General features: G+C 41.8%; 1 protein-coding gene across 4 annotated transcripts in view; it reads right to left on the reverse strand.

Moving 5' to 3' along the window:
• Nucleotides 1–8,278: 8,278 nt before the first annotated feature.
• LOC140204813 (CCR4-NOT transcription complex subunit 3-like) overlaps nt 8,279–27,470 on the reverse strand; it is a 144,440-nt gene continuing 125,248 nt past the window's right edge. For all 4 annotated transcript variants that reach the window (XM_072271627.1, XM_072271631.1, XM_072271630.1 and 1 more), the window contains 5 exons: nt 22,123–22,225; nt 18,841–19,039; nt 16,751–16,883; nt 14,068–14,193; nt 8,279–8,682 (listed from right to left, as the gene is read on the reverse strand). In XM_072271627.1, coding sequence (XP_072127728.1) covers nt 8,584–8,682; nt 14,068–14,193; nt 16,751–16,883; nt 18,841–19,039; nt 22,123–22,225 — 660 coding nt within the window. In that variant the 3' untranslated portion in view covers nt 8,279–8,583. The remainder of the gene's footprint in view (nt 8,683–14,067; nt 14,194–16,750; nt 16,884–18,840; nt 19,040–22,122; nt 22,226–27,470) is intronic.

The raw sequence follows: 27,470 nt of genomic DNA on the forward strand, positions 1-27,470 counted from the left end.
TGGGGACCTCTGCAGTGACCACATAGACTAGAGCACCAAGAACCTTAAGACTATACACAGGGGCCACACAGACTCTGCATCAGCAGAACAGACAACCTTGTAAACAGCCTATATTCTTTCCCCCATTACACTCTTCACGGAAGAATGAAAAGGGCACTCATTGAAACCTGTCGAACATTGAAAGGCCTAGATATGGTCATGTCCTTTGTTGAAAAAACATTGGAAAGATATTTTTGATATTATTTCAACGGTTTTGAATATAGATTTACAGCCTCACCCAATTACTGCTATTTTTGGGTTACCAACAATAGAATCAAATCATTTAACCTCTTCAGCTCGTCGGATGATTGTATTTCTTACTTTAATGGCTAGAAGATCCATTTTGCTGAATTGGAAAGAGATTATTCCTCCTACATATTTCATTGGTTTTCACAAACTATGTTGTGTTTAAATTTGGAAAAACTTAGAAGTACTATCTATGACCCTTCCATTAAATTCGAAAAGACTTGGAGGCCATTTATTCAGAATTTTCATATGATGTAATTTGACCATTTCCAAACTTATTTTACTTCTCTGTAATGTTGGTTGAGAGGAATGGAGTCGTCGATGCTGTTTTCTTTTCTCCCATTTTTTATGATGTTAAAACAGCCCAGGTCTTTTATTTTAGTTTAGTTGATTAATTCTGTTTAGTTTAGTTTTTTTTTGAGGGGGAGTTATTATTTTTTTTCCTTTTTCATGATTTTTGTTTAGATAGTTTTCTTTGTTTTATATTATTCATTGGTATCCTATATAATTGGGAGTTTTACCATTTATTTGGTTTTATAATCACTCATGTTAATTACAACAATGTATTCCCAATAACTTTGTACTACTACCATGTCATGTTTATATCTTTATGAAACTAATAAAAAGATTGAAAAAGAAAAGAAGGAAAGGCCTAGATAGAGTGGACGTGCGGAGGACGGTTTCAATACTGGGTGAGTCTAGGACCAGAGAGCACAGTCTCAGAATAGAGCAGGGGTTTCCCATCCTTTTTTCTGCCGTGGACCCTTATCATCTGTGGACCCCAGGTTGGGGACCCCTGGAACAGAGGAATGTCCATTTAGAGCAGAAATGAGGGAAATTGTTTTTAGGCAGCGAGTGGTAAATCTGTGGAATTCATCGCCACAGAAGGTTGTGGAGGCTGAGGGTGATAGACGCTTGATTAGTCAGGATGTCAACGGTTAGGGGGAAAAGGCAGGAGAATGGGGTTGAGAGGAATAATAAATCAGCCATGATTGAATGGCAGAGCAGACTTGATACATTGAATGTCACAATTCTGCTCCTATGTCTTGTGTCTTTAAGTGGAGTATGTCGTTCTCAATCTCGAGGACTCCCTAAGAAGAACATGATGAGGTAGATACAACTTTATTCACCCAGGAATTATCTAGTGTATCAAAAGATTACAAATCACCAGGAGAATGCATTCCTTATAAGTTACTCACAATCTGCCTGATTCTTACTGATATGTCCCGTCATCACTCACACTGGTATCCGGGCTGCGAGGAGTTAGTTAGAGGCCAAGTTGTTTATACAATAGCGCATGATTACATTAGACTTTACGTTCATTAATATCCACTTGTAGCATGGCTAAACTCATTGGAATCTGTCTTTTCAAAGTTCTAAGTAAAATTTATTATTAGAGTACGTATATGTCAACACATTCACCCCGAGATTCTTTTTCTTGCAGACATACTTAATAAATCAGTTACTGTTCTATAGATTTGCAGGAAGAAGAATCTCAGGGTTATATGTGGTGACATGTACTTTACAGTCTTTTTACAATCACCAAGTCTAGGAATTGAGATTTCTGGTCACGGCCAGAATCTTTTCTAAAGTAATAAATGAGAAAGAATGTACAAATAGTTCATCATTAATTCATCTAAGGATTGCTTCTATATTTAATTCATTCATTTTATAGCAAAGCAATAATTATTCTCTTTCCTGAATGGATCCAGACGCAAACGTCTACAATGTACTAACAGACTTACTGTAACAGAAAACATACCATTCGTTTCTCAGCCCACTGAATTGACACGCTAATCACACACACACTCACTGACACACACACTCAACACGATGTGCTGGGACAACACAGTGACCAGTCATTAATCTGTGTACGCAGCTTGCAGAGCAAAACCTCAGCTGCCTTCCACACTCCACATTCTCTTCTCCCAGGCCTGCTCTTTTCTCGCTGCTGCCGTCAGGTAGAAGGTACAGGAGCCTCAGGACTCACACCACCAGGTTCGTGAACAGTTGCTACCCCTCAACCATCAGGCTCTTAACAAAAGGTGATAACTACACTCAACTGCCCATCCATTGAGATGTTCCCACAACCAATGATCTCACTTTAAGGACTCTTTTCTTGTTATTTCATGTTATCATTATTTATTGCTATTTATTTATATTTACATTTGCACATTTTGTTGCCTTTTGCATTCTACTTGATCTTTCACTGGTCCTGTTTACAGTTCTGTAGATTTTCTGAGTATGCCTGGAGGAAAATAAATCTCAGGGTTGTATGTGGTGACATACATGTACCTTGATTATAGATTTACTTTGAACACTCTTTCAAGCAGCCTCTCCTGGTTTCAGATGAACCAACAAGATAGGAGATCCTGCTCAAAAATTGGTGGATTTTGCCTTAACACTGCTGTCTGAAAACAACACCCTGCTCCTCATGTTGTCAACTGCACCGGAGTTACAAGTGAAGTGGGAAGTTAAGTTTGTTTGGACTTGTTCATTCAGAGATCTATATATGGTTAAAGGTTAAAAATTAAAAGATTTTTACTGAACTTTGAATGAAAGAGGATGATTTTAACCAAGATGATATTTAAAAACTGAAAAAAATCAGATTACGCAGAAGTTATTAACAACACCTAATCATTTCTTTTGATGGGAAGTGGGGTGGGGGAAATATTCCATTAGAGCCTTAAATGTGCATCCTGTCAAGAGAATCATTAAGTTTGATTTGTGGTAAATAAATAAAAGTAAAGTTAAATATAGTAGCATAGAATTTCTAACAGTGTTTAATTCACAGGAGTGTTACAAACATTTGGAGATCCCAAGGCAGATGTCTGTAATCTTAATCAAGGATGTGGTTTTCACAGAGCGCTTTTGAGAATTTGAGAAGTGGAAATGTCAGAGGTTAGGCCCCTGACAGCTAATGGCAGCACAGTGGAATAACAGTTATCATAACAGTATTACATTGCCAACAGTCAACAATCGGGGTTGAATTCCCACCACTGTTTGTAAGGAGTTATCCCCCCTGACCTTGTGGGCTTCTTTTGGGTGCTCCAATTTCCTCCTACATTCCAAAGGTGTACAGGTTAGGGTTAGTAAGTCGTGAGGATGCTATATTGGTGACATTTGTGGTCTGCCCCCAAGCACATGTTCAGACTTTGTTGGTCATTGACGCAAATGACACGTTTCATTGTATGCTTCAATGTACACGTGACAAATAAAGCTAATCTTTAAAAAAAAAGCTAAACGGGGAGCCATGATCAAGAGGATAGAACTTGATTGCAGATATCAGGATGTTGGGGATTACGGAGACTGAGGCCATGATGGAACTTGAAAAGGATGAGAGTTCTTTGAAAAATGGTAAGGAGGTTGACTGCGGTTCTAGGCAACAATCCCAAGCTTATGGAGTGTGGAAGTGTGCTAGGGAAGTTAAGAAAGTTTCAATAGATAATATAGTGAAGCTAGAAACAGGCATTGTCAACACATGGTTCAAAGCTCTTTGTAGTTTCAAACACAAACACGTTCAACTGCAATTACAAGAAGCCATAATGAACATCAACTAAGCAGGCGTAATTTCGTTGATCCCGATCCATTTAGCGTAGCTCAGATATCACATGAAGACGGGAAACAAAACTTAAGGGCAAATGGGTGCGGCTCAGGTTGGAAATGTATTCCAAGTAGAGTTCACCTGTCTGTGTTATGTAGACACAAGAGATTCTGCAGATGCTACAAAATGCTGGAGGAACTCAGCAGGTCAGGCAGCACCTATGGAGAGGAATAAACAGCCGACATTTCCGGACAAGACAGTTCTTCAGGACAATAAACAGTGTCGACGTTTCGAGGCTGAGACCCTTCATCAAGTCCTGATGAAAGGTCTCAGATGCTGCCTGATCTGCTGAGTTCCTCCAGCAGTCTGTATGTGTTAGTCTGTGTTATTATAGATTGCCTGAGGAAACATTACCAAAGTTTCTGAGAACACAAAAGCATAATGATGATAGGAAGAACTAAACAGCAGGTTAGTGGGAAGGTCAGGCACAGTGCAGTATGGAAACATTTTACATCAAAGGTTATTATTTAATAAGACGGTTATAAGCAACAGAATTTTGTGTTTAATATAAGGGCAGTGGTTATGAATAAAAATAAGAGTACTTCTATAAAACAAAAGTCAGGGCACAATTAAACAGATATAACTTGCATTCAGCTTTGAGTACCCCATTAAAGGCTTGGAGGCTGTCCAGTTCACCAGTGTTGAGCAATTCAATCATCCATTCCGGTCTGATGTTTCAATTCCAGACCCACAGGAATGCAATTAACTCCACTGCTCTCTCAAATGGCCTGGCCACAGAATCTAAAGGGAAATATGGGGAGACAAAAACTGACCTCGGCTATGCTATCGATACGAGTGAAAATAACATGTTCATTATTGCGGTCGAACATGGTACTGCACATGTCAGACCCTTTGGCCCACAGTGTTCTGCCGATCTTTTAGAAACATAGAAACATAGAAAATAGGTGCAGGAGTAGGCCATTCGGCTCTTCGAGCCACACCACCATTCAGTATGATCATGGCTGATCATCCAACTCAGGACCTTGTACCAGCCTTCCCTCCATACACCCTGATCCCTTTAGCCACAAGGGCCATATCTAACTCCCTCTTAAATATAGCCAATGAACTGGCCTCAACTGTTTCCTGTGGCAGAGAATTCCACAGATTCACCACTCTCTGTGTGAAGAAGTTTTTCCTAATCTCAGTCCTAAAAGGCTTCCCCTTTATCCTCAAACTGTGACCCCTCGTTCTGGACTTCCCCAACATCGGGAACAATCTTCCTGCATCTAGCCTGTCCAATCCCTTTAGGATTTTATATGTTTCAATCAGATCCCCCCTCAATCTTCTAAATTCCAACCAGTATAAGCCAAGTTCATCCAGTCTTTCATCATATGAAAGTCCTGCCATCCCAGGAATCAATCTGGTGAAACTTCTTTGTACCCCCTCTATGGCAAGGATGTCTTTCCTCAGATTAGGGGACCAAAACTGCACACAATACTCCAGGTGTGGTCTCACCAAGGCCTTGTACAACTGCAGTAGTATCTCCCTGCTCCTGTACTCGAATCCTCTTGCTATAAATGCCAGCATACCATTCGCCTTTTTCACCGCCTGCTGTACCTGCATGCCCACTTTCAATGACTGGTGTATAATGACACCCAGGTCTCGTTGCACCTCCCCTTTTCCTAATCGGCCACCATTCAGATAATAATCTGTTTTCCTGTTTTTGCCACCAAAGTGGATAACTTCACATTTATCCACATTAAATTGCATCTGCCATGAATTTGTCCACTCACCTAACCTATCCAAGTCACCCTGCATCCTCTTAGAATCCTCCTCACAGCTAACACTGCCGCCCAGCTTCGTGTCATCCGCAAACTTGGAAATGCTGCATTTAATTCCCTCATCCAAGTCATTAATATATATTGTAAACAACTGGGGTCCCAGCACTGAGCCTTGCAGTACCCCACTAGTCACTGCCTGCCATTCTGAAAAGGTCCCATTTATTCCCACTCTTTGCTTCCTGTCTGCCAACCAATTCTCTATCCACATCAATACCTTACCCCCAATACCGTGTGCTTTAAGTTTGCACACTAATCTCTCGTGTGGGACCTTCTCAAAAGCCTTTTGAAAATCCAAATATACCACATCCACTGGTTCTCCCCTATCCGCTCTACTAGTTACATCCTCAAAATATTCTATGAGATTCGTCAGACATGATTTTCCTTTCACAAATCTATGCTGACTTTGTCCGATGATTTCACCGCTTTCCAAATGTGCTGTTATCACATCTTTGATAACTGACTCTAGCATTTTCCCCACCACCGACGTTAGGCTAACCGGTCTATAATTCCCCAGTTTCTCTCTCCCTCCTTTTTTAAAAAGTGGGGTTACATTAGCCACCCTCCAATCCTCAGAAACTAGTCCAGAATCTAAAGAGTTTTGAAAAATTATCACTAATGCATCCACTATTTCTTGGGCTACTTCCTTAAGCAGCTCCTTTAACCTATTCCGATATCAATCTAACCCTTCCCTCCTATTTTGCCCTCCATTCTATTTTCATCCACGCACTGATCCCAGAGACCAAGCATGGGATGTGCTTTGAACTGGAAAAAGTCAAGTGAGATTTATGCAGGTTTCACATTATGAGGGGCTTTGATAGATTGAAGAGGTGAGAGAATTTTCTGATGTTGGAGACTTACTGTACTCTTCTCAATCTTCACAAACAGTCTGGAGGATCGGTAAATTCGGAGAAATACACAAAGGAAATAAGGAACTCAGCAGGCAAGGCAGCATCAATGGATATCTGGGAGAATATATCAACTGCCCATTTCCCTCCATTGATGTTGCCCTGTTTGCCAACTTGCTCCACCCCTGTGTGTGCAATTTTACGTAGACACAAGGTTACATGGAGAACCACTTGTGTGTGTGGCTAATGGGCAAAGTAGTGGTGAGACATCGTGCACCCTCACTACCTGTTAGAAAGGTACTCTCAGTTTATTATTAGGTGGCATATTCCAGAGTTTTGTCTCAGTAATGACAAAGAAATGGTGTGATAATTATGCCAAGATAGTGTCCAAGCTTGCATGAGACTTTTAGAGAGGCAGATGAATAAGCAGGGATGTTGTTGGACTTCTTAAGAAAATAACAAGCAGGATGGAGAAAGGAGAATTGGTGGATGTTGTGTACTCGGATTTTCAGAAGGCCCTTGACAAGGTGCCACACGTGAGGCTATTTACAGGAAAGATACTAGCGTGGATAGAGCATTGGCTGATTGGCAGGAGACAAAGAGAGGAAATAAAGGAAGCCTTTTCTGATTGTCTGCTAGTGACTAGTGGTGTTCCATTGGGACCTTATGTTACATGTCAAAGGTTTGGATGACAGAATTGATGGCTTTGTGGGCGATACAAAGATAGGTGGAGGGACTGGTAGTTTTGACAAAGCAGATAGGCTACAGAAGGACTTAGAAAGGAGAAGGGGGCAAAGAAGTGGCAGATGTGTTGGGAAGTTAATTGGGGCTAAGAGGGAAATGGATCAGTCATGATGAAATGGCAGAGCAGACAATGTGTCAAACAGCCTAGTTCTGCTCCTGTATCTTATGAATGAAGTACAGAAGAGGAAACTCAGCTTCATCTGGCATTGTGGGCTGAGAGACCTGCTTCTGTGCTGAACCGTTCTGCATTATATGGTGGTGAGCCCATCTGCCTGCTTCCCTCTGTGAATCTTCCTATGGCCACAAGCTACAATGTCTGATGCCAGCAGTTTGCTCCCTTCTTCCCACAATGTTTAAAAGGATTTCACATTTTTACCCCCAACTCAGATGCTTGATGGTTTGTTAAGCACAAGCTCAGAGATGGTTGGGGGGGGGGGGGGGCATCTGCTGCTCAGTTGAATTTCATTCCAGCATCTTGTAACATGAATGAACACTCGAGATGAGAATGAAGGATAATGCACAGAAAACATTACATGAGAAATTACGTAGTAAGAAACCCTTTCACCCAATTGCACTTGATCACACTGAAATGACGTACTACTAAATGCCAATCAACTAAAATCCAACTATTCGGAAAACCTGATGGACCAGCATCTTCCTCACACATTAAATCAGACTGTGAACCAAGGGTCCAAGTGCAAGTGGGGGTTGTGGCAGGAACCAGGAGCCCAGATTGTGGGTCCTTGGAACACCAAGTGTCAGGGTCTTGGATACAAATATGCTATGGCCCCAAATATACTTGTATATTTCCTGCTCCATTTAAATTCACTGGGTTCAATGTAAAGTTATGCTTCTAATATGAAGGGGACAAGGAGTGAAATAAGGATTTGGGTATTAATGAATTACATTCAATAGTTCAGAAAATCTGGTAGTCCAAAGTCCCAAGGGTGCTGGATAATCAGAATATTACTTAGTGGTAAACAAGGAAACTCCAAGAATAGCACAAAGTAAACATCAGGTATACATGAAAAATGTTTTATTTTTTCATACAAGCACTAGCTGCTTTTTAAACGCAGAACTGTACAGATTCCTGACAAAGTATTTTCCAATACAATATCTTATGCACAGGTTAGAACAAAATACATGATGTACAACATTTTTTTGATTTCTTCTTTTTTTCCTCAAAATTGTACAAGGTCTCTAAACGAAGCTCTCTTCCAAGAACAGTTGTGTTCAGACTGCAAGCCTGATACTGGATTACTGAGGTTCAGTCAGTGGTGTGGGGAGCACTTCCCCACCCTGGCACTGGGTGTATACTTCCTGGTTACTGCAGGTCCCTGTCCTCCAAGTATCTGTATTCGAATGTGAAGCCTTCCTTCTTTCTCTGGCCCCATTTCTCGTAGTCAAAGTAAATGTATGTTCCCTGTGGGTTGGAAGAAAAGGCATGTCAGATATAAACCATTTTCAAATCAGTTCCTAAAATTATTTCCCTAATTTGCAACTGGAAGTTCCACAGTTAACACTTAATTCATTTTCCATCTAAGAGTGCTGATTATCCCACCCACAAGCATAATTCCAGCCATGCTGTCAATAATACCAGGTTGGCCTTTAGATAATACAATGCAGCCCAGTACTACCTGATGCATTAAGTATATCAGATTCAATTCACACACAAAAGCAACGGACTGCACCTCATACATTACACTCTAGACGCCACTCAAATCTACTTGCATCTCCTCTTTCCACTGTTATCTTCAGAGTGTGAAACTCTTCCCTACAGTCAGTGGCCACTTTATTAGGGATACCTGCTTGTTCATGCAAATATCACATCATGTGGCAGCAACTCGATGCATAAAAGCCTGTAGACGTGGTCAAGAGGTTCACTTGTTGCTCAGACCAAATATCAGAATGGGGAAGAAACGTGATCTAAGTGACTTTAACTGTAGAATGATTGTTGGTGCCAGAAACAGCTGATCTCCTGAGATTTTCATGCACAACAGTGCCTAGAGTTTATAGAGAACGGTGTGTAAAACAAAAGCATTCAATGAGCAGCAGTTCTGCTGGCAAAAATGCTGTGTTAATGAGAGGTCAGATGAGAATGGCCAGACTGGTTCAAGCTGACAGGAAGTTGACAGAACTCAAACTACACGTTACAACTGTGGTGTGCGGAAGAGCATCACTGACAACACGCTGAACCTTGAAGATCATAAGACAAAGGAGCGGAAGTCAGCCATTCGGCCCATCGAGTGTGCTCCGCCATTTTAACATGAGCTGATCCATTCTCCCATTTAGTCCCACTGCCCCGCCTTCTCACCATAACCTTTGATGCCCTGGCTACTCAGATACACAATCTCTGCCTTAAATACACCCAATGACTTGGCCTCCACTGCCGCCCACAGCAACAAATTCCATAGATTCACAACCCTCTAGCTAAAAAAAATTTCTCGCATCTCTGTTCTGAATGGGCACCCTTCAATCCTTAAGTCATGCCCTCTCATACTAGACTCCCCCACCATGGGAAACAACTTTGCCACATCCACTCTGTCCATGCCTTTCAACATTCGAAATGTTTCTATGAGGTCCCCCCTCATTCTTCTAAACTCCAAGGAATAGAGTCCAAGAGCAGACAAACATTCCTCAAGTTAACCCTCTCATTCCTGGAATCATTCGAGTGAATCTTCTCTGTACCCTTTCCGTCAGCACATCCTTTCTTAAATAAGGAGAGCAAAACTGCCCACAGTACTTCAAGTGAGGTCTCACCAGCACCTTAGAGCCTCAACATCACATCCCTGACTCTATTCCTCTAGAAATGAATGCCAACATTGCATTCGCCTTCTTCACCACTGACTCAACCTGAAGGTTGACCTTAAGGGTATCCTGCACGAGGACTCCCAAGTCCTGTTGCATCTCAGAAATTTGAATTCTTTCCCCATTTAAATAGTCTGCCCGTTTATTTCTTCTGCCAAAGTGCATAACAATACACTTTCCAACATTGTACTTCATTTACCACTTCTTTGCCCATTCTCCCAATCTATCCAAGTCTCTCTGCAGACACTGTTTCCTCTACCGGCCCCTCCACCTATTTTCGTATCAACAGCAAACTTAGCCACAAAGCCATCTATTCCATAATCCAAATCGTTGGTGTACAATGTAAAAAGAAGTGGCCCCAACACGGACCCCTGTGGAACACCACTGGTAACCAGCAGCCAACCAGAATAGGATCTCTTTATTCCCACTCTGTTTCCCACCAATCAGCCAACACTCTATCCATGTATGTAACTTTCCCGTAATTCCATGGGCTCTTATCTTGTTAAGTAGCCTCGTGTGTGGCACCTTGTCAAAGGCCTTCTGAAAATCCAAATATACAATATCCACTGCATCTCCCTTGTCTAGCCTACTGGTAATTTCCTCAAAAGATTGTAATAGGTTTCTCAGGCAGGATTTTCCTTTAAGGAATCCATGCTGAGTTCTGCCTATCTTGTCATATGCCTCCAGGTACTCTGTAACCTCATCCTTGACAATCGACTCCAACAACTTCTCAACCACCGATGTCAAGCTAACAGGTCTATAATTTCCTTTTTGCTTCCTTGCCCCCTTCTTAAATAGCAGAGTGACATTTGCAATCTTCCAGTCCTCCAGAACCATGCCAAAATCTATCGACTTTTGAAAGATCATCGCTAATGCCTCCGTAATCTCCACAGCTATTGCCTTCAGAACACAAAGGTGCATTCCATCTGGTCCAGGAGATTTATCTACCTTTAGACTATTCAGCTTCCTGAGTACTTTCTCTGTCGTAATTGTGACTGCGCACACTTCTCTTCCCTGCCACCCTTGAGCGTCCGGTATACTGATGTCTTCCTCAGTGAAGACTGATGCAAAATACTTGTTCAGTTCCTCTGCCATCTCCTCACCTCGCATTACAATTTCTCCAGCATCATTTTCTATCGGTCCTATACCTACTCTCACCTGTCTTTTACTCTTTATATACTTGAAAAAGCTTTTAGTACCTATCCTCTGATATTATTTGCTAGCTTCCTTTCATAATCTTTTCCCTCTTAATGACCTTCTTAGTTTCCTTTTGTAAGCTTTTAAAAACTTCCCAATCCTCTGTCTTCCCACTAATTTTTGCTTCCTTGTATGCCTTCTCCTTTGCAGACATTCTACAAATTCTCTCGAGATCCAGTGCCAATCTGATTTTCCCAATCCACTTGCATGTTAAAATCCACCACAATTATCATAACACTGCCCTTCTGACAAGTCTTTTCTATTTCCTGTTGTAATTTGTAGTCCACATCACTGCAGCTGTTTGGAGGCCTGTACACAACTGCCATCAGGGGGGTCCTTTCTTAGCTCAACCCATGAAGATTCTACACCTTCCAATCCTATGTCACCTCTTTCTAATGATTTGATATCATTTCTTACCAATAAACATAGAGACATAGAAAATAGGTGCAGGAGTAGGCCATTTGGCCCTTTGAGCCTGCACCGCCATTCAGTATGATCATGGCTGATCATCCAACTCAAAACCCTGCACCAGCCTTCCCTCCATACCCCCGATCCCCCTAGCCACAAGGGCCATATCTAACTCCCTCTTAAATATAGCCAATGAACTGGCCTCAACTGTTTCCTGTGGCAGAGAATTCCACAGATTCACCACTCTCTGTGTGAAGAAGTTTTTCTTAATCTCAGTCCTAAAAGGCTTCCCCTTTATCCTCACCATTTCCTCTGCCTACCTTCCTATCCTTCCGATATACTGTGTACCCTTGGACGTTCAGCTCCCAGAGACATGCATCCTTTAGCCACATCTCAGTGATAGCTGCAGTATCATACCTGCCAATCTGTAGCTGTACGACAAGATCATCCACCTTATTCCTCATGCTGCATGCATTTAAGTGTAACACCTTTAGACCAGTATTTGGTACTTTTCGCTTTGATTTCACTACAACTTTATTGCACTGCAACTCATCCCAATGGCTACAAATTTGCCCCATCACCTGCCTTTCTTGACATCTTTACTGCTCACTATCTTAGATTTATTTTTGTTTTCCCCTTCCTCCGCTCTATCATTCCTGTTCCCATCCCCCTGCCAAATTAGTTTAAACCCTCCCTAACAGCTCTATTAAACCTTCCCGCCAGGATAATGGTCCCCTTCGGATTCAGGTGTAACCTGTCCATTTTGAACAGGTCATACTTCCCCCAGAAGAGATCCCAATGATCCAAGAATCTGAAGCCCACACCAGGTTCCACTCCTGAGCCTACTAAAGTGACTACTGAGTGTATATTGCTAAAGACAGATAATATGGTGAGAGATGAGGTGCTGATGATGTATGCTCCAGCCCAAATGGTTAAAACAACTATGTGCAGTGGGAACAGGATATATAAAGGTGGGAGGAGGATCGGATTAATACCAAATATGAGCCTCAAATAGTTTACAGTATCAGGAAACTTTGCAGATAAAAAGGTGGAGATGACATTGACAGGGGAACTTGATAAAAAGCAATTTTGGACATAGCACATTCCAACTGTATCTCAAAGGCTATGAGAGTACTTAACCCAGAAAGTACAAAACCCGCTGTTTGGCTATTGTGGACTAATTGCAGTTGGCACAACCTTAACCCCTCAGCCAGAGCTCCAATCATCCCTCTGCCTATTCTTACAGCTAGCAACTACACTACTTCTCTACTTACTATCTGGACATCTTTTCCTCCTGAGTATTTACCCAATTCACTTCTAAAAGTTAAAATTTTACTTTCATGATCCTTTCAAACAGGATATTCCCGCAGCAATTCAATTCTCTTTTTAGAATCAGAATCAGGTTTAATACCACCGGCATATGTCGTGATGCCTGTTGTTTTGTGGGAGCAGTACATTATAATAGACAATAGAAAACTAAATTACAAAATATACATATAATTTAAATACTTAGTACAAAAAGCAAAGGTAAAAAGCTGAGGTGATGTCCATTGCCCATTCAGAACTGTGATGGCAGAGGGGAAGAAGCTGTTCCTGAAATGTTGGGTGTGTGTCTTCAGGGCCCTGTATCACCTCCTCCAAGAAAAGTACTGGATGGGAACTTAATGATAGATGCCACCTGGTCATCACTTTGGTCAACATAGGTTGTTTTTAAAATGTGCTTTGTAAATAAATTTGACTTGACTTGACTTTTTTGCAGCATCGCCTTCTGAAGGCGCCCTGGATGCTGAGGACACTGTTCCTAAAATGTCAGGTTCCTATACCACCTCCTTGATGGTAGTAATGAGTAGAGGGCACTCCCTGGGAAATGCAGATCCTCAGTTGTTTCGAAGAGTCTGCTCTTTGCAACTTTCCTGGCAGTGGAAACAATTCCTATCTACTGTATCCAAAGCTCCCCATTTTAACCACCCATTAAATCATCCCAACCTTATTTGCTCTAATGATTTCACCTTTCTGAACTTTAATTATGGACAAAAATACAAACTGCGGCAAAGCCAACCAGTTTCCCTTACATTTGTCAATGGTCACAAGTGACAGAGTACTCATAACTTGTTGACTTGACTCCTGGCATCCAGCTCAGCCGGACCCCACTCCCCACACTCCCACTGATGTTAACATGGCATTGCGTAACATCTTTGAAAATAAGTGAATTGAAAGTGTGTTGCGTAATATGAATTACATCCATTAGTCTGGCACTAGAAGTCATGAAATTGGCAGATTGGAATTCTATTGTACTTGATTGATTGCCCGGGATTGATTCCGGGCATCCCAACCTACAAAGGATGAGCAATTAATTCATCAGTAGACTGAGAATGCTGACCAGATCCGTCCGTACCTGTTCGTATTCGTCTGTGATTGTTTTTGGCTCTTCGTGTCTCTGGAACCACATCATGTACTTGGTGTGGAACCTCCAGGACTGTTTCTTCAAAGCTTTAGCAGCCAAATACTGGGACTTGGTCCCCTGTTTAAAGGGAGAAAGATAATTGTAAGAAAGCAGAGCAAGAATAGTTCACAGAATCACAGAGCAAAAGCAGTTATTTGACCCACTTGTTGTGTCAGCTCAGACTGCATTCTCCATTTATTTCTACACCCTCAAGCAATTCAAGCATCTCATTCACTTTATTATGCAATCTGTCTACTGTCCTTTCCAGCAATGAAACTCACTCAAAATAACCTTCCTCCCATCCCTTCCAGAAATCTGTTACCCATGAAGGGTCTCGGCCTGAAATATCCACTGTTTATTCATTTTCATAGATGCCAAGTTCCTCCTGCATTTTGTGTGGTTAATCTGTTATCGATTTACTACGCTGGCTAAAGTATTCAGCTTCATCCTACTTTGTCAAATGTGTTGTACCTTTGGAAACCAGCTGGATTTCCTTATAAACTAAGCGAAGATGATCTCAGGTAACTAATAAGCTTAGAATCTGTTATTCTCACCCCCCCATCTTTTCTTTAACTATTTTCTCCAAAGATGCTGAATCCTCCTGAATTGTGTACTTCCTTGTCAAGGTATGAGGGCTTAACTCAACAAGACTCCCCCCGCCCCCCCCCTTCCATTCAGGAGATAATAGCTCAGTTATACTTCTTAAACAGAGAAGCTGAAGCTTGGATATTCCCCCTTTCCTCCAACTCCCTACGGTCCAGTGGCTCTGTAGAAGTTTCAGACTGCACAACTGCCTCAGTATAAACCAGAATCAGGTTTAATATTATCGGTATATGTCGTGAAACTTGTTGCTTTGCAGTAACAGTACACTGAAATGTGTAGTAATAAAATTATATTAAGTACTGTATACATAAAAAATGAATTGATGCAAAAAGGTAGTAAAAACTGTATAAATCTCAATCCTTCAAAAGGTTCATTTTATTGTCGAAGTATGCATGTACAATACAACTCTTGATATTTGTCTTCTCCAGATAGCCATTAAATACAGGAAGACCATGGGAGTTGATGAAAGAAAGGACATCAACTCCCCCTCAACTGGCATGAAAAAGCAGAGAAACAAACACAAAATAATCTGCACATGCTGGGGTCAAAGCAACACTCACAACACTGGAGGAACTCAGCAGGTCGGGCAGCATCCGTGGAAACGATCAGTCAACGTTTCTTTATCAGTTCCAAACGCTGACTGGTCATTTCCACGGATGCTGCCCGACCTGCTGAGTTCCTCCAGCGTGTTGTGAGTGTTGTCATGATAAAGAACAAAACTTGCAGACTTCAAAATCCCTCCACCCCCTTGCTTGCAGCAAAAAAAAAACAGCCACCAAAATGAACTTCTACACATAAGAATCCCGACCCTCTCACTCACAGAAAAGTGTCAGTAGCACCAAAGCCCCAAAATTCCCCCCACACAAAAATTAACAGATCACCCATCTGCCAACCGACCACAAGAAAGAAAACTCATAAAACTAAAGGAAACCAATATACAGTCCAATAATCACACAAACCTCAGAATATGGGAAATGTCTCACTGCATATGAAATATGAAAATATATGAAAAGGCCATTTCTGATATCACCACCCATTGAGGGGAACTCTATCTGTTGCAAGAATGGAAAGTTTCCATGTACTGTACATCTGAGAATTTGTGTTTCCTAAATGCAGGAATATAGCACATTACACTCAGCATTAAAAGTGGTCAGTCACAGACCATGGAACTATTCTCAGTACAGCCAGTGCAGAGCTGTCACACACTACAAATTATTCCCCAAACCAGCTGGCCTAAGTGACATGGTATGGTATATTCCCAACACATAGCCTGCAATATACTTCCAGGCTATTGATGAAGAGGAAAAATGTGATCAGAGCCCTTTATTGCAAATGCAATGGCCCAAAGGGATAGCTTCCATGCTTAAAAAGTTCCCCACTGCTTGTGAAACTTTCACATTCCAGCAGAAACCTCTGCACTAATCTTGAACTTGAAGCCATGAGCTGTGCCCAAGGGCATGTACAGAACATTATAGCATGTAGCATACCAGATGTTTGTGACGCCTTTTCCCAAGTTGCAGTACCCAGAGTTCAATATAGGGAACAAGAGACAAGGCAACTCATTCAGATGCATTCTACCTGGCAGAGCATGGACGTCTGGAATGCTACTCACAGACACAGCTGTGGGACGCACACTTTCCAAGCCAGGAATGATGTTGTGGAGATAGAACCATTCTCTTACTAACCAGTTTACTGCTCTCCCCTCAAAGAAAGTGACTTATTTGGAAGTGCATAGGTTACAGGATTTCATTCCAATCAATCATCCTTCCTGTGAAAGGCTAGGTGAACCACAACATGCTTCACACCTTAAAATCAAACAACTGCACTTCAATTTGGAGCCCCACTCAAACGAATTTAATGGTCCAATGCAAGAATACAAATATAGAGCAAAATTCTTGCAATGCCCACTACCCTTGGTGGATCCTATGAGCCCAAGGATGGGATTAGTTTAGATCTTAATTGGTATGAATGAGATTAGCCAAGAGACTTGTTTCTGTGTGGTGTAACTCTTTATAAACTTGTGAATACTCACCTCTAAGTAGTAGAAAATAAAGAAGAGTGTTTCAGTGGACAACCGTTGATAGAATTCCAGTGTGTCCGAATGGACAGGGGGTACCTGATGGTGATAAGGCGGTGTAGGACATGGATTACGAGGGAGGTAGTGTCTGTAGGGAAAAATAAAAAAAACATTTTCTTCAGAAACAATGAAACACCCAGGAATGGATTTACCAATGCTAAATTGTGAAAATATTAAAACATACAGATTAGGACAATACCTTAAACATTCTAAGTTTAATAACACTATCAAAACACTGGGATCAAGGCCAAGGTGTACATTACTAGATTAAACGGGGAGGCACATACGCCTCCCTGTACCCAGCTCAGTCCTTTGTTAATGTGCCCATAGCAACACAAGGACAAACCATCCAGTAACCTGCCTTAGAAGCCCCTCATCGGTCACTTTCTACATTAGGTCTGCAGCTGATCAGTGATCAAATACAGAACATAGGAAGGCAAAAATGAACGACAATCAGCATCTCCAAACTTAACAGCTGAAATCCCACAGCAGGCAGATACCACCTTTATGCACCTGCATATAACTAACACTTAACCACAGTTAAATACATATCACCTGCCCCATATCGCAAACCATGACAACATGCTCAAAATACTGTCAGCCTTGTTGGCCTAAGAAAATAAAATCTCATAACATTTCAATTCAAGAAACCAAGCGATTTTCTGCCATAATACCATAGTCCTTGGACCATATTTGACTTGTTGGATTAGTACTTTTAGGTCCACCCACCAGGAACATCAGAACATCTACCAAAACAGTATTCCCAGCTGGTGGACTATGGATTTACTTAAACAGAATACATTTCCAATTTAAACCAAACATATGTAGCAGGATTTCCAGTTACCTAAAGTTGTTCTACAGCTTTACCTTCATACAGTGATACCAGGAATATGTAACCTAGCTTCACTGGAAGCCATTAACAATTAAGGGAATCTGATTTCATTAATATGGTTGAGATGAAAAATGTTAATCCACTCTCCAGATACCGCTTGATCGGCTGGGTAGTTCCAGCTACTTTACTTGATAAAACCATTGCTGGTAAATGAACTGATCTACTGGGATCTACATGCAAGATCTAGCAAGTCTGAAGCACCATTCATTGTTTCCACTCAAGGTTCGTTATTGACATTCTACAGGAGAGTGTCAATGTAAAACAGAACAAAATGATTGGATCTGACACAGCATTAAAAAAAACAAGCAAACAATCATCATCACGTACCATGTCATATGATGTGGGCAATCATGGTCTTCCATCTGTTTATTCTTTTCTATCCACGACCATGATTAATACTTATATATTTTAGAGATAACAGCGCAGAATAGGCCCTTCCGGCCCAGAAAGCCACACCACCCAGCAACCCCCGATTTAATCCTAGCCTAATCACAGGACAATTTACGATGACCAACTAACCTACCAACCAGTACCTCTTCAGATTATGGGAAGAAATCAAGAGCACCCACACTGCCACATGGAGAACGTACAAACTCCTTACAAGCAGCAACAGGAAATTGTTCTCGGCAAACTATTCCACAGAAGTGATTTGCCATTATCTTCTTCTGGGCAATGTCTTTACAAGACGGGTGACCCCTGCCATTATCAACACTCTTCAGAGACTGTCTGCCTGGCATCAGTGGCCGCATAACCAGGATTTGAGATATGCACCAGCTGTTCATACGACATCCACCACCTGCTTCGATGGTTTCATGTAACCCTGATCGGGGGGTTAAGCAGGTGCTACACCTTGCTCAAGGGTGACTTGCAGGCTAGTGGAGGAAAGGAGTGCCTTACACCACCTTTGGTAGAGACATGTCTCCACCCCATACCCAAAGCACAATAAATTTGCATATAAAAGCAATCCTACAAAACACAATCTACAAGTAACTGTTGAGTGTGGCCTTATATACATATCATTAGCTTATATACATAGACTGATTGTATAGACGAAGTGACAGTAGTCTTAGGAGTGTCTCAACATACTCCTATATCTATGTGTTAATCTTTCAAGCTTTCTCCCTGGTTTTATTATCTACGAGTGGCTACTGACCGTATCCTCTCAGAGTCTGACGGGTGCGGCATGTGTAGCCACGCTGATTCCACCATGTGCAGTTGATATTCTTGGTCCTTGGAAAGATGCACTGGGCTGAGTGGGCACACACCCAGCATAGGTTGGAGATGAACCTCCGTTGTCTGTGGAACGTTAGATGTCATTGAATTGCTCTGTGATGATGGGGTGCTGAGGAGAACTAGGGGAAAGATAAATACAAATTTTAACACACATTAAATAGAACCAGCGATATACCTTCATCCACCTCTTCGGGGTGATTACAATGAATGCAGGGATAGCCGGAACCAGCCCTGCTGACCATGGATGGTCAGATCTACTCAAAATGATCTTTGGCTACGTCCACACTACGCTGGATAGTTTTGAAAACGCCGGTTTCGAGTAAAAACGACAGGCGTTCACACTAAGCGTTTTTCAAAATATCTCCGTCCACATTAGACAGATATTTGGGTAAATCTCCTCCTACTGGGCATGCACAGGACACACAGAAAACAAGCGAAGAGGAAACGGTATACTTGGTGTGCGTTTGTCCAGTTACTGAGTAGAAAAACTTAAAAGGAATTGCTCTTGGCTCTCACGCAGGAGAACTTAAAACTAAAAAAAAACAAATACTGGAGCGTATGGAGGCAACTGATAGGGAGTTCAGGGGTAGTATGACCCGCTGACGATGAACATCGAAAAACTGACTAACTCTGTTGCATTAATAAAGCACCTTGTTAAATGTATAAAGCATCAGTGTTATCTTGTATTTTCATACAATGTTACATTAGGCTGTTACACATCTATTGTCAGAGAAGTACTTGCATAATTAGATAAACCACCTTGGTTCTTGATCCTCCAAAATATTCCACATGGAATTTAAACGGGAGGTGGCAGAGGGTGTTTTCTGTCCTTACCTTCATATAAGCAAGGACAGAAAACAGGGCAACGTGAGTATACTTATTTATTCAGTAAGCTATGGGTCAAAGTATTTGGTGAATACATTTCTAACTCTTCTGGCTTCAGTCTCGTTGTCGTCTGTTCTGAAATTGTTAGGTTCTGCGAAGCGCAGGATCAAATATCGCTGTGATGATTGTACGCTATAGTATCAATTGTTTAGCGATAATAAAGTAATAATAAGAAAACAATGAAATGCCGCGCTGCCACCATCTGTTGCAGCTCGTCATGACAGCGGTTTTAAAAAGCTCCGGTTACCCCGCACACACTGCAACGGATATTAGGCGTTTCAGATTTATTTACTCTGGAGACCGTTTCTGAAAGTCTCCCGTTTCCAGGGGATGAAAAAGCCGTTGTAGTGTGGACAGAGGGTCAAAACAAAGAGAAAAAGCTTCATTTTCAAAATTATGTGGCATAGTGTGGACATAGCCTTTGAGTACAAAAGCTCAAGCTTCAGTTATCAAAGCATATAAATCAGTGCTGAGTGAACAAAGGTTATAACACACTGCCAGACTATTAACTGAATGATAATGGACATTTAAAACTGATTTCCTACACAAGGCAGAGCTCATCTTAAAGGCTAGCCAACTCCAATCAGCATGCATCTGAAATGGCCCAGGGAAATGCAAGACAAAGGCTCAGTTGAATGTGAATTATATTCAAGTTTGCCCTGAAGTGAAGTCAAATTTGTAGGATGTGAATTAGTACTGTGCAAAAGTCTTAGACACCTAGCTATATATATGTCTAAGATTTGTGCACAGTATTGTATGCTTGACAGTTCAGTGAGTTTAAGAAAAACTTTTCCTCTTTCAAATATAGATTATAGCAGGGGTCCCCAACTTTTTTGCACCGCGGACCGGTTTAATATTGACAATATTCTTACGGACTGGCCGACCAGGGTTGGGGGGGAGGGGGGTGTTAATCACAACCGGAATATAGGTGATAAGTCAACTATAAGTCACTTATCAGTGGCTAATACACTCAATTTCATTTCTAAAAGGGTTTATCTATGAATTTAATATTAAACACACAGCGCATATTTTCCTCGCATGAATATTTGTAAGAGATGGTAGGGGACATAAAAGGCCTAACGATGATTGTAACACACACAGACACAGCTATAAAGTCAATTATAAGTCATAAGGGGGTTCCTTATGTCCAGTCTATTCCGCAATTTAGTTTTCGTTGCATTCATTGCAGAAAACTCCGCTTCACAGCGATACGATGTTGGAAATGGAAGCAACGTTTTCAGTGCTTTCGTGGCTATCTCAGGTTATTGAGCCTTGACTTTGATCCAGAATGCCGGCAGAGATGTTGTGTAAACATACTTTTCAGCTCACTGTCATTTGCAAGCTCGAGGAGTTGATGATCTTCCCGCGCTGACATGGATGATTCACTGGGGACATTCACAAGTGGGTCACGGACCCATTCCTTTGCACGTCTTGGGTCACCGATGACCTCGCGTGTGTTACAGTTCAACAGTGGGCATGACAGGGAATGAGGAAAGGTGCAGCTGACTCATATCGTTTCCTCGCGGCCCGGTAGCACATGCTTTGCGGCCCGGTGTTTGGGGACCACTGGATTATAGCATCAGGAGGACTGCCCAAAAGAGAATGATCTAGGTATGGCCAATGAAACGTAGAAAACCTACAGTACAATACAGGCCCTTCGGCCCTCAAAGCTGTGCTGAACATGACCTTACCTCAGAAATTAACTAGGGTTACCCATAGCCCTCTATTTTTCTGAACTCCGTGTACCTGTCCAGGAGTCTCTTAAAAGACCCTATCGTTTCCGCCTCTACCACCGTTGCTGGCAGCCTGTTCCACGCACTCACCACTCTCTGCGTTAAAAACTTACCCCTGACATTTCTGGCATATAATAGGAATATACCAGTTAGGCCAGGCTGGCACAAAGCAAATACTGCTCCCCTCGATTTTCTCTTGCTAATGAGATTTTAGTCCAGAAAGTTCTTACCTTATGGGTTTTCTACCCTAAAACTTGGTCAACACTTTGCACAGGCTACAAAACATCATTGCGTTTCCTTTTCCCTGACCCCTGCTGAGGTACATCGAGTACATTTATACGCCAACATAAATAACTGGACGGTTACTAGATGGAACCCTGGTCAGTTTTCATCTTTGTACCAGGCTGGGTGAAGAGGACGATTACCATACATCAAATCTGACCCTGGAAAGGGCCAGCTAACTTGTGGAAGCAATCTTATCCTGGAAGACAAGCTTCTGGTACCATTATTCAGATGTGATACAGTTGCAAATACATTACAATTTTGCAATCCCTTCCCAGCAGTGTGTGTATGCAGGTACTCACCCCTCTCATTCAAATGCAATGACTGGACTTGCTCTTCCAATCCTGCACTCACAGCTGCTCGTTCCGCCATACTTTTTAGAGAGCTCAGTGCCTCTGGAGCCTGCTGAATGTACAGAAATCAAATAATGTTAACACAAAGACAAAGACTTCTCAAATATTTACCCAGTACACAATGCATCATCTTAATGACTTTCTGTACACATCAAGAGCAATTTAAATAGAACTGATCAGATCTTTACTGAGGGAGTATCATCAGCTAGGATTTCCCTGGGCTTTGAAATGTGCTCCCAGGGCCTTGTATGCCAGGTTGATGGCCATTGGTTTAATGTCTTTTTAAAGACATTGCCTTCAACAGCATACCAATAGCACATCAGTCTAGATTATATCCAAAATCTGCAAATGAACTTGAATCTAAAACCTTCTGACTCAGGTGAAAGCGCTAACAAGTTGGTGATAATAGCTTTAATGAGCAAACAGCTCTAAAGCTAAAGAGCAAAGTATGACAATGATAGTGTACCTTTTGCTGAGATAATAGATTTCAAGAACTGTATACTCAGTAATTCTCACAATTAAATGAGCAGGTCGGAATATTGAAAACAAGAGTTGGGTGTAGTAGTAGGAAAGGGTTAAAAGGTTCATATGTTCAAATTTTTTAAAGACACTAACTTTCCCATGGAAAAAGATGGAAAAAAAACCATTAGGAAAAATAACCCTTTTCTGCAAAAGGCTCGCTGATAGTCATTAGGAAATTCCCAGTCCAAATTAGCTGCAAATTGGGCGCAAACTGGAGTTTACCTTCAAACTGCTACCCTCTCTGCAGTACAGATTGTGACGTAAACAACCAGAACATTCTAAGCAACAGCTCTTAGCCTTTCAAACAAAATCTATCAAATTTTATTTGAGTCCTCACAGATATAGTATAACCATAATGTTCTCTGCAGCAAACACTTAGCTAGGACACCATCTTATTGGCATGAGAAGTCTTCAGTAAACCAAGCCCACGGTTCTGTACCCTGATTGGCACTATAGCAGATAAACCTGCTTTGGAAATCCCTAAACAAACCACCAAGCACAATAAATACTGCAAATGCTGGAAATCCAGAACAACACACACAAAATCCTGCAGGAACTCAGCAGGTCAGGCAGCATCTATGGAAATAAATAAACAGTCAACATTTCAGGCTGAGATCCTTCATCAGGACTGGAAAGGTAGGGGGAATGATGCCAGAATAAGGTAGGGGAGGGTAAGGGAGACAAGCGAGATAACAGGAGCTCCCAACCTTTTTTATGCCATGGACTCCAGGTTGGAACCCCAACTGCTAGAAGAAGGTGACAGGTGCAGGCAAGTGGGTGGGAAAGGTAAAGGGCCGGAAAAGGTAATCTGATAGGACAGAAGAGTGGACCATAGGAGAAAGGGAAGGAGGGGCACCAGGGGTTGGCGAAAAAAGGTAAAAGGCCAGAGTGGGGAATAGAAGAGGAAAGGTGGGGGGGGGGGGGGGCAAAAAAAAAAGAGAAAAATTACCCGTAGGAGAAATTGATGTTCATGCCATCAGGTTGGGAGCTACCCGGACAGGATGAGGTGTTGCTTCATTGTGCACATCATGCACCCACATGTTGGAACAGGAATGGGGATAGGAATTAAAACTGTCAGCAGGAAATCCCGGTTTTGGCAGACGGAGAGGAAATGTTCGACAAAGCTGTCCCCCATTTCGCAATGTGTCTCACCAGTGTTCAGAGGGCCACATTGGGAGCTCCAGATACAATAGATGACCCCAACAGATTTGCAGGTGAGGTATTGCCTTAGCATGAAGGACTACTTGAGGTCCTGAATGGAGGTGAGGGAGGTGGTGAATGGGCAGGTGTAGCATTTCTCTCACTTGCAAGGATGTGTGTCAGGAAGGAGATTAGTGGGGAAGGATGAACAGACAAGGTAATCACAGAGGGAGCAAAACCCACAGAAAGTGGGGGGGGGCAGGGGGAGGGGTATTAACGATAGGATTGGTGGTAGAATCCTGTTTAAGATGGCAGAAGTGCGGAGAATAATATGTTGGATATGGAAGCACATGGGGTGGTAGGTGAATACAAGAGGAACTCTAATACCTGTTAAGGTGGCTGGAAGAAAGGGTGTATGTGGATGTCCAGGAAATGGAGGAGATACGGGTGAGGGCAGCGTCAATGATGGAGGAAGGGAAACCCCATTCTGTGAAGGAGAACATCTCTGATGTCAGGGAAAGGAAAGGTTCATCCTTGGATCAGATGTGGCAGGGACGAAGGTGAACAGCATTTTTACAAGAGACTGGGTGGGAAGAGGTATAGTGAAGATAGCTGTGGGAATCAGTAGCATTATAAAAGACGCCAGTAGACAGTTTTCCTCCAAATATGTAGACAGAGAGATCGAGAAAGGGGAGGGAGATGTCAGAAATGGATCAAGTGAATTAAGGGCAGGGTGGAAGTTGGAGGCAAAGTTGATGGAGTTGATGAGCTCGGCATGGGTGCATGCAGCGCTGATACAGTCAATGTAGAGCAGAATGAGTTAGGCAGTATTACCAGGGAAGGCTTGGAACATGTACTGTTCCACATAGTCCATGAAAAGGCAGGCACAGCTGGAGCCCATGGCTATCCCTGAGTCTGGGGGAAGTGGGAGGAACTGAATTGTTGAGGGTGAGGACTAGTTCTGCCAGATAGAGGGTGGCGGTTTTGGAGGCGAACTGGTTGATTCTTTTGTTGAGAAAGCAGAGAGCTTTAAGGCCTTCTTGATGGGTGACAGAAGTGTACAAGGACTGAACATCCATGATAAAAATGAGGCAGTCAGGGCCAAAGAGCTGAAAGTTGTTGAGGAGATCGAGAGCATGTGAAGAGTCACAGATGTAGGTGGGAAGGGAATGAACCAAGAGGGATAGAATGGAATCGAGGTATGTGGACACGAGTTCAATGGGCAGGAGCAGGCAGAGACAATGGTCCTACCAAAACGAGACTGCGCTTTTGTTGGATTTGAACACAATTTATATTATGCTATACAAGTAAGCCAACTACAATGTAACAGGGACAATAACTTCCAGAAAAATAAATTTTGCAGCAACAGTAGTAAACAAAACTGTTGTGCATTGAAATAACATTAAATTGTGAAAATATTGTGGGCTTGTTATGAGGCCAAAATCAATTATTTTCATGCATCTCGCAATATACTACTGCTACTACTAAACACACAATTTTTCCTGGGCAAATTTCTATCGATTCCTAATATTAAATGAAAATTTTGTACATCAGTAGAAAACTTAAGAACCGAATTAAAATACCAAATATCCTAGGATATGCACCTTATCAAAATTATACAATTAAGATTGTTGTCAATGATTGAAAACAAATGGTTTTGTACATAGATCAAATTTCCTCTTTGACCAGGTCACCAGGTCACTCAATAGCTTACAGTCATTATTACTGAATGACAAACATTACACTGTGAATGGATCCAAGATTCTTAGTATTCAAAAAAAAAGATGCATGTCTGGCCAGCTACTGGGCATATTTCCAAAACTTTCAAAGAACTTGGTGACGGCATGCAATAAACTATTTTGTGCATCAGCACACACTTGCAGTAGTGACCTCATAAAAGCTTCAGGTTTCATTCACTGGAATGGATCAAAGACGACAAAAAAACTTGCAAATTGTACAAGATTAGCAGAACCAGTTGTGCTAAATTGACACCTTAAGGTATGAGGTGCAAAAAAAACTTTAAAAATGTAATTTGTTAGAACTGCTTATGTTCTTGAATACGTTCTTGATTAAATAATAGAAATTATTAAATGCAAATTTTGACAAGCTTTTTTGAAAATTCCAAATCTGAGTAAACACACAGTATTTACTGGGTCCAAGAAATCAATTATTTTTCATTTCCACCTTATTGAAACATCTCATATTTGGCTGAATGGAGTTGGTGTTAACTACAATGTGGGCTTGAAGATGCGCTGTTAACGACTTAGTATTCAGACAAGAAGGTATTTGCATCACACACAAAATGCAGGTGAAACACAGCAGGCCAGGCAGCATCTATAGGAAGAAGTACAGTCGACGTTTCGGGCCGAGACCCTTCATCAGTCCTGATGAAGTCAGGATGACCATACTTCTTCCTATAGTTGCTGCCTAGCCTGCTGTGTTCCACCAGCATTTTGTATGTGTTGCTTGAATTTCCAGCATCTGCAGATTTCCTTGTGTTTAGGTATTTGCATTTTTGTTTTGACAGTCCATTGTTACAAGACCCAACACAATAAAAAAAAACAGGTTGGTGAGGTCAAACATGAACTGGAAGAGGTTACAATGTGGGCTGATGAAAAATGTGAACACAAGTACTGATAAATAGAAAAGATTCTGTAGAGAGACAGGAGATGGCGCAAGCAGCTGGTTTTACAAGACTGAGTGTGAAAAACCAGTGGAAAAATCACCAGAAATCATGGGGAATTCTATGTCAGCCAATTAAATGCAATAAGTATTGTAAATAAAAAGCTTGTTAGAAATATAAAAACAGAAAACCTACAGCACAATACAGGACCTTCAGCCCACAATGCTGTGACCAACATGCACTTACTTTAGAAATTACCTCAGGTTACCCATAGCCCTCTATTTTTCTAAGCTCTTTGTACCTATGAAGGAGCCTCTTAAAGGACCCTATCACATCTGCCTCCACCACCACCGCCGGCAGCCCATTCCACACACTCACTACTCTCTGCGTAAAAAAACTTACCCCTGACATCTCCTCTGTACCTACTTCTAAGCAATTTAAAACTGTGCCCTCTCATGCTAGCCATTTCAGCCCTGGGAAAAAGCCTCTGACTATTCACACAATCAATGCCTCTCATTATCTTATACACCTCTATCAGGTCACCTCTCATTCTATGGCTACGTCCACACTACGCCGGATAATTTTGAAAATGCCGGTTTCGAGTAAAAACAACAGGCGTCCACACTAAGCGTTTTTCAAAATATCTCCGTCCACATTAGACGGATATTTGGGTGAATCTCCTCCTACTGGGCATGCACAGGACACGCAGAAAACAAGTGAAGAGGAAACGGTGTACTTGGTGCGCGTTTGTCCAGTTACAGAGTAGAAAAAATTTAAAAGGAATTGCTCTTGGTTCTCGTGCAGGAGGACTTAAAACTAGAAAAAAAACACAAATACTGGAGCATATGGAGGCAACCGACAGGGAGTTCATGACCTGGCTGACGACGAACATTAAAAAACTGACTAACTCTGTTGCATTAATAAAGCACCTTGTTAAATGTACTGTATAAAACATGTCTGCATCAGTGTTATCTTGTATTTCCATACAATGTTACATTAGGCTGTTACACAT

The sequence above is a fragment of the Mobula birostris genome, chromosome 11 (genome assembly GCF_030028105.1).
Source record: "Mobula birostris isolate sMobBir1 chromosome 11, sMobBir1.hap1, whole genome shotgun sequence".
NCBI lineage: Eukaryota > Metazoa > Chordata > Chondrichthyes > Myliobatiformes > Myliobatidae > Mobula > Mobula birostris.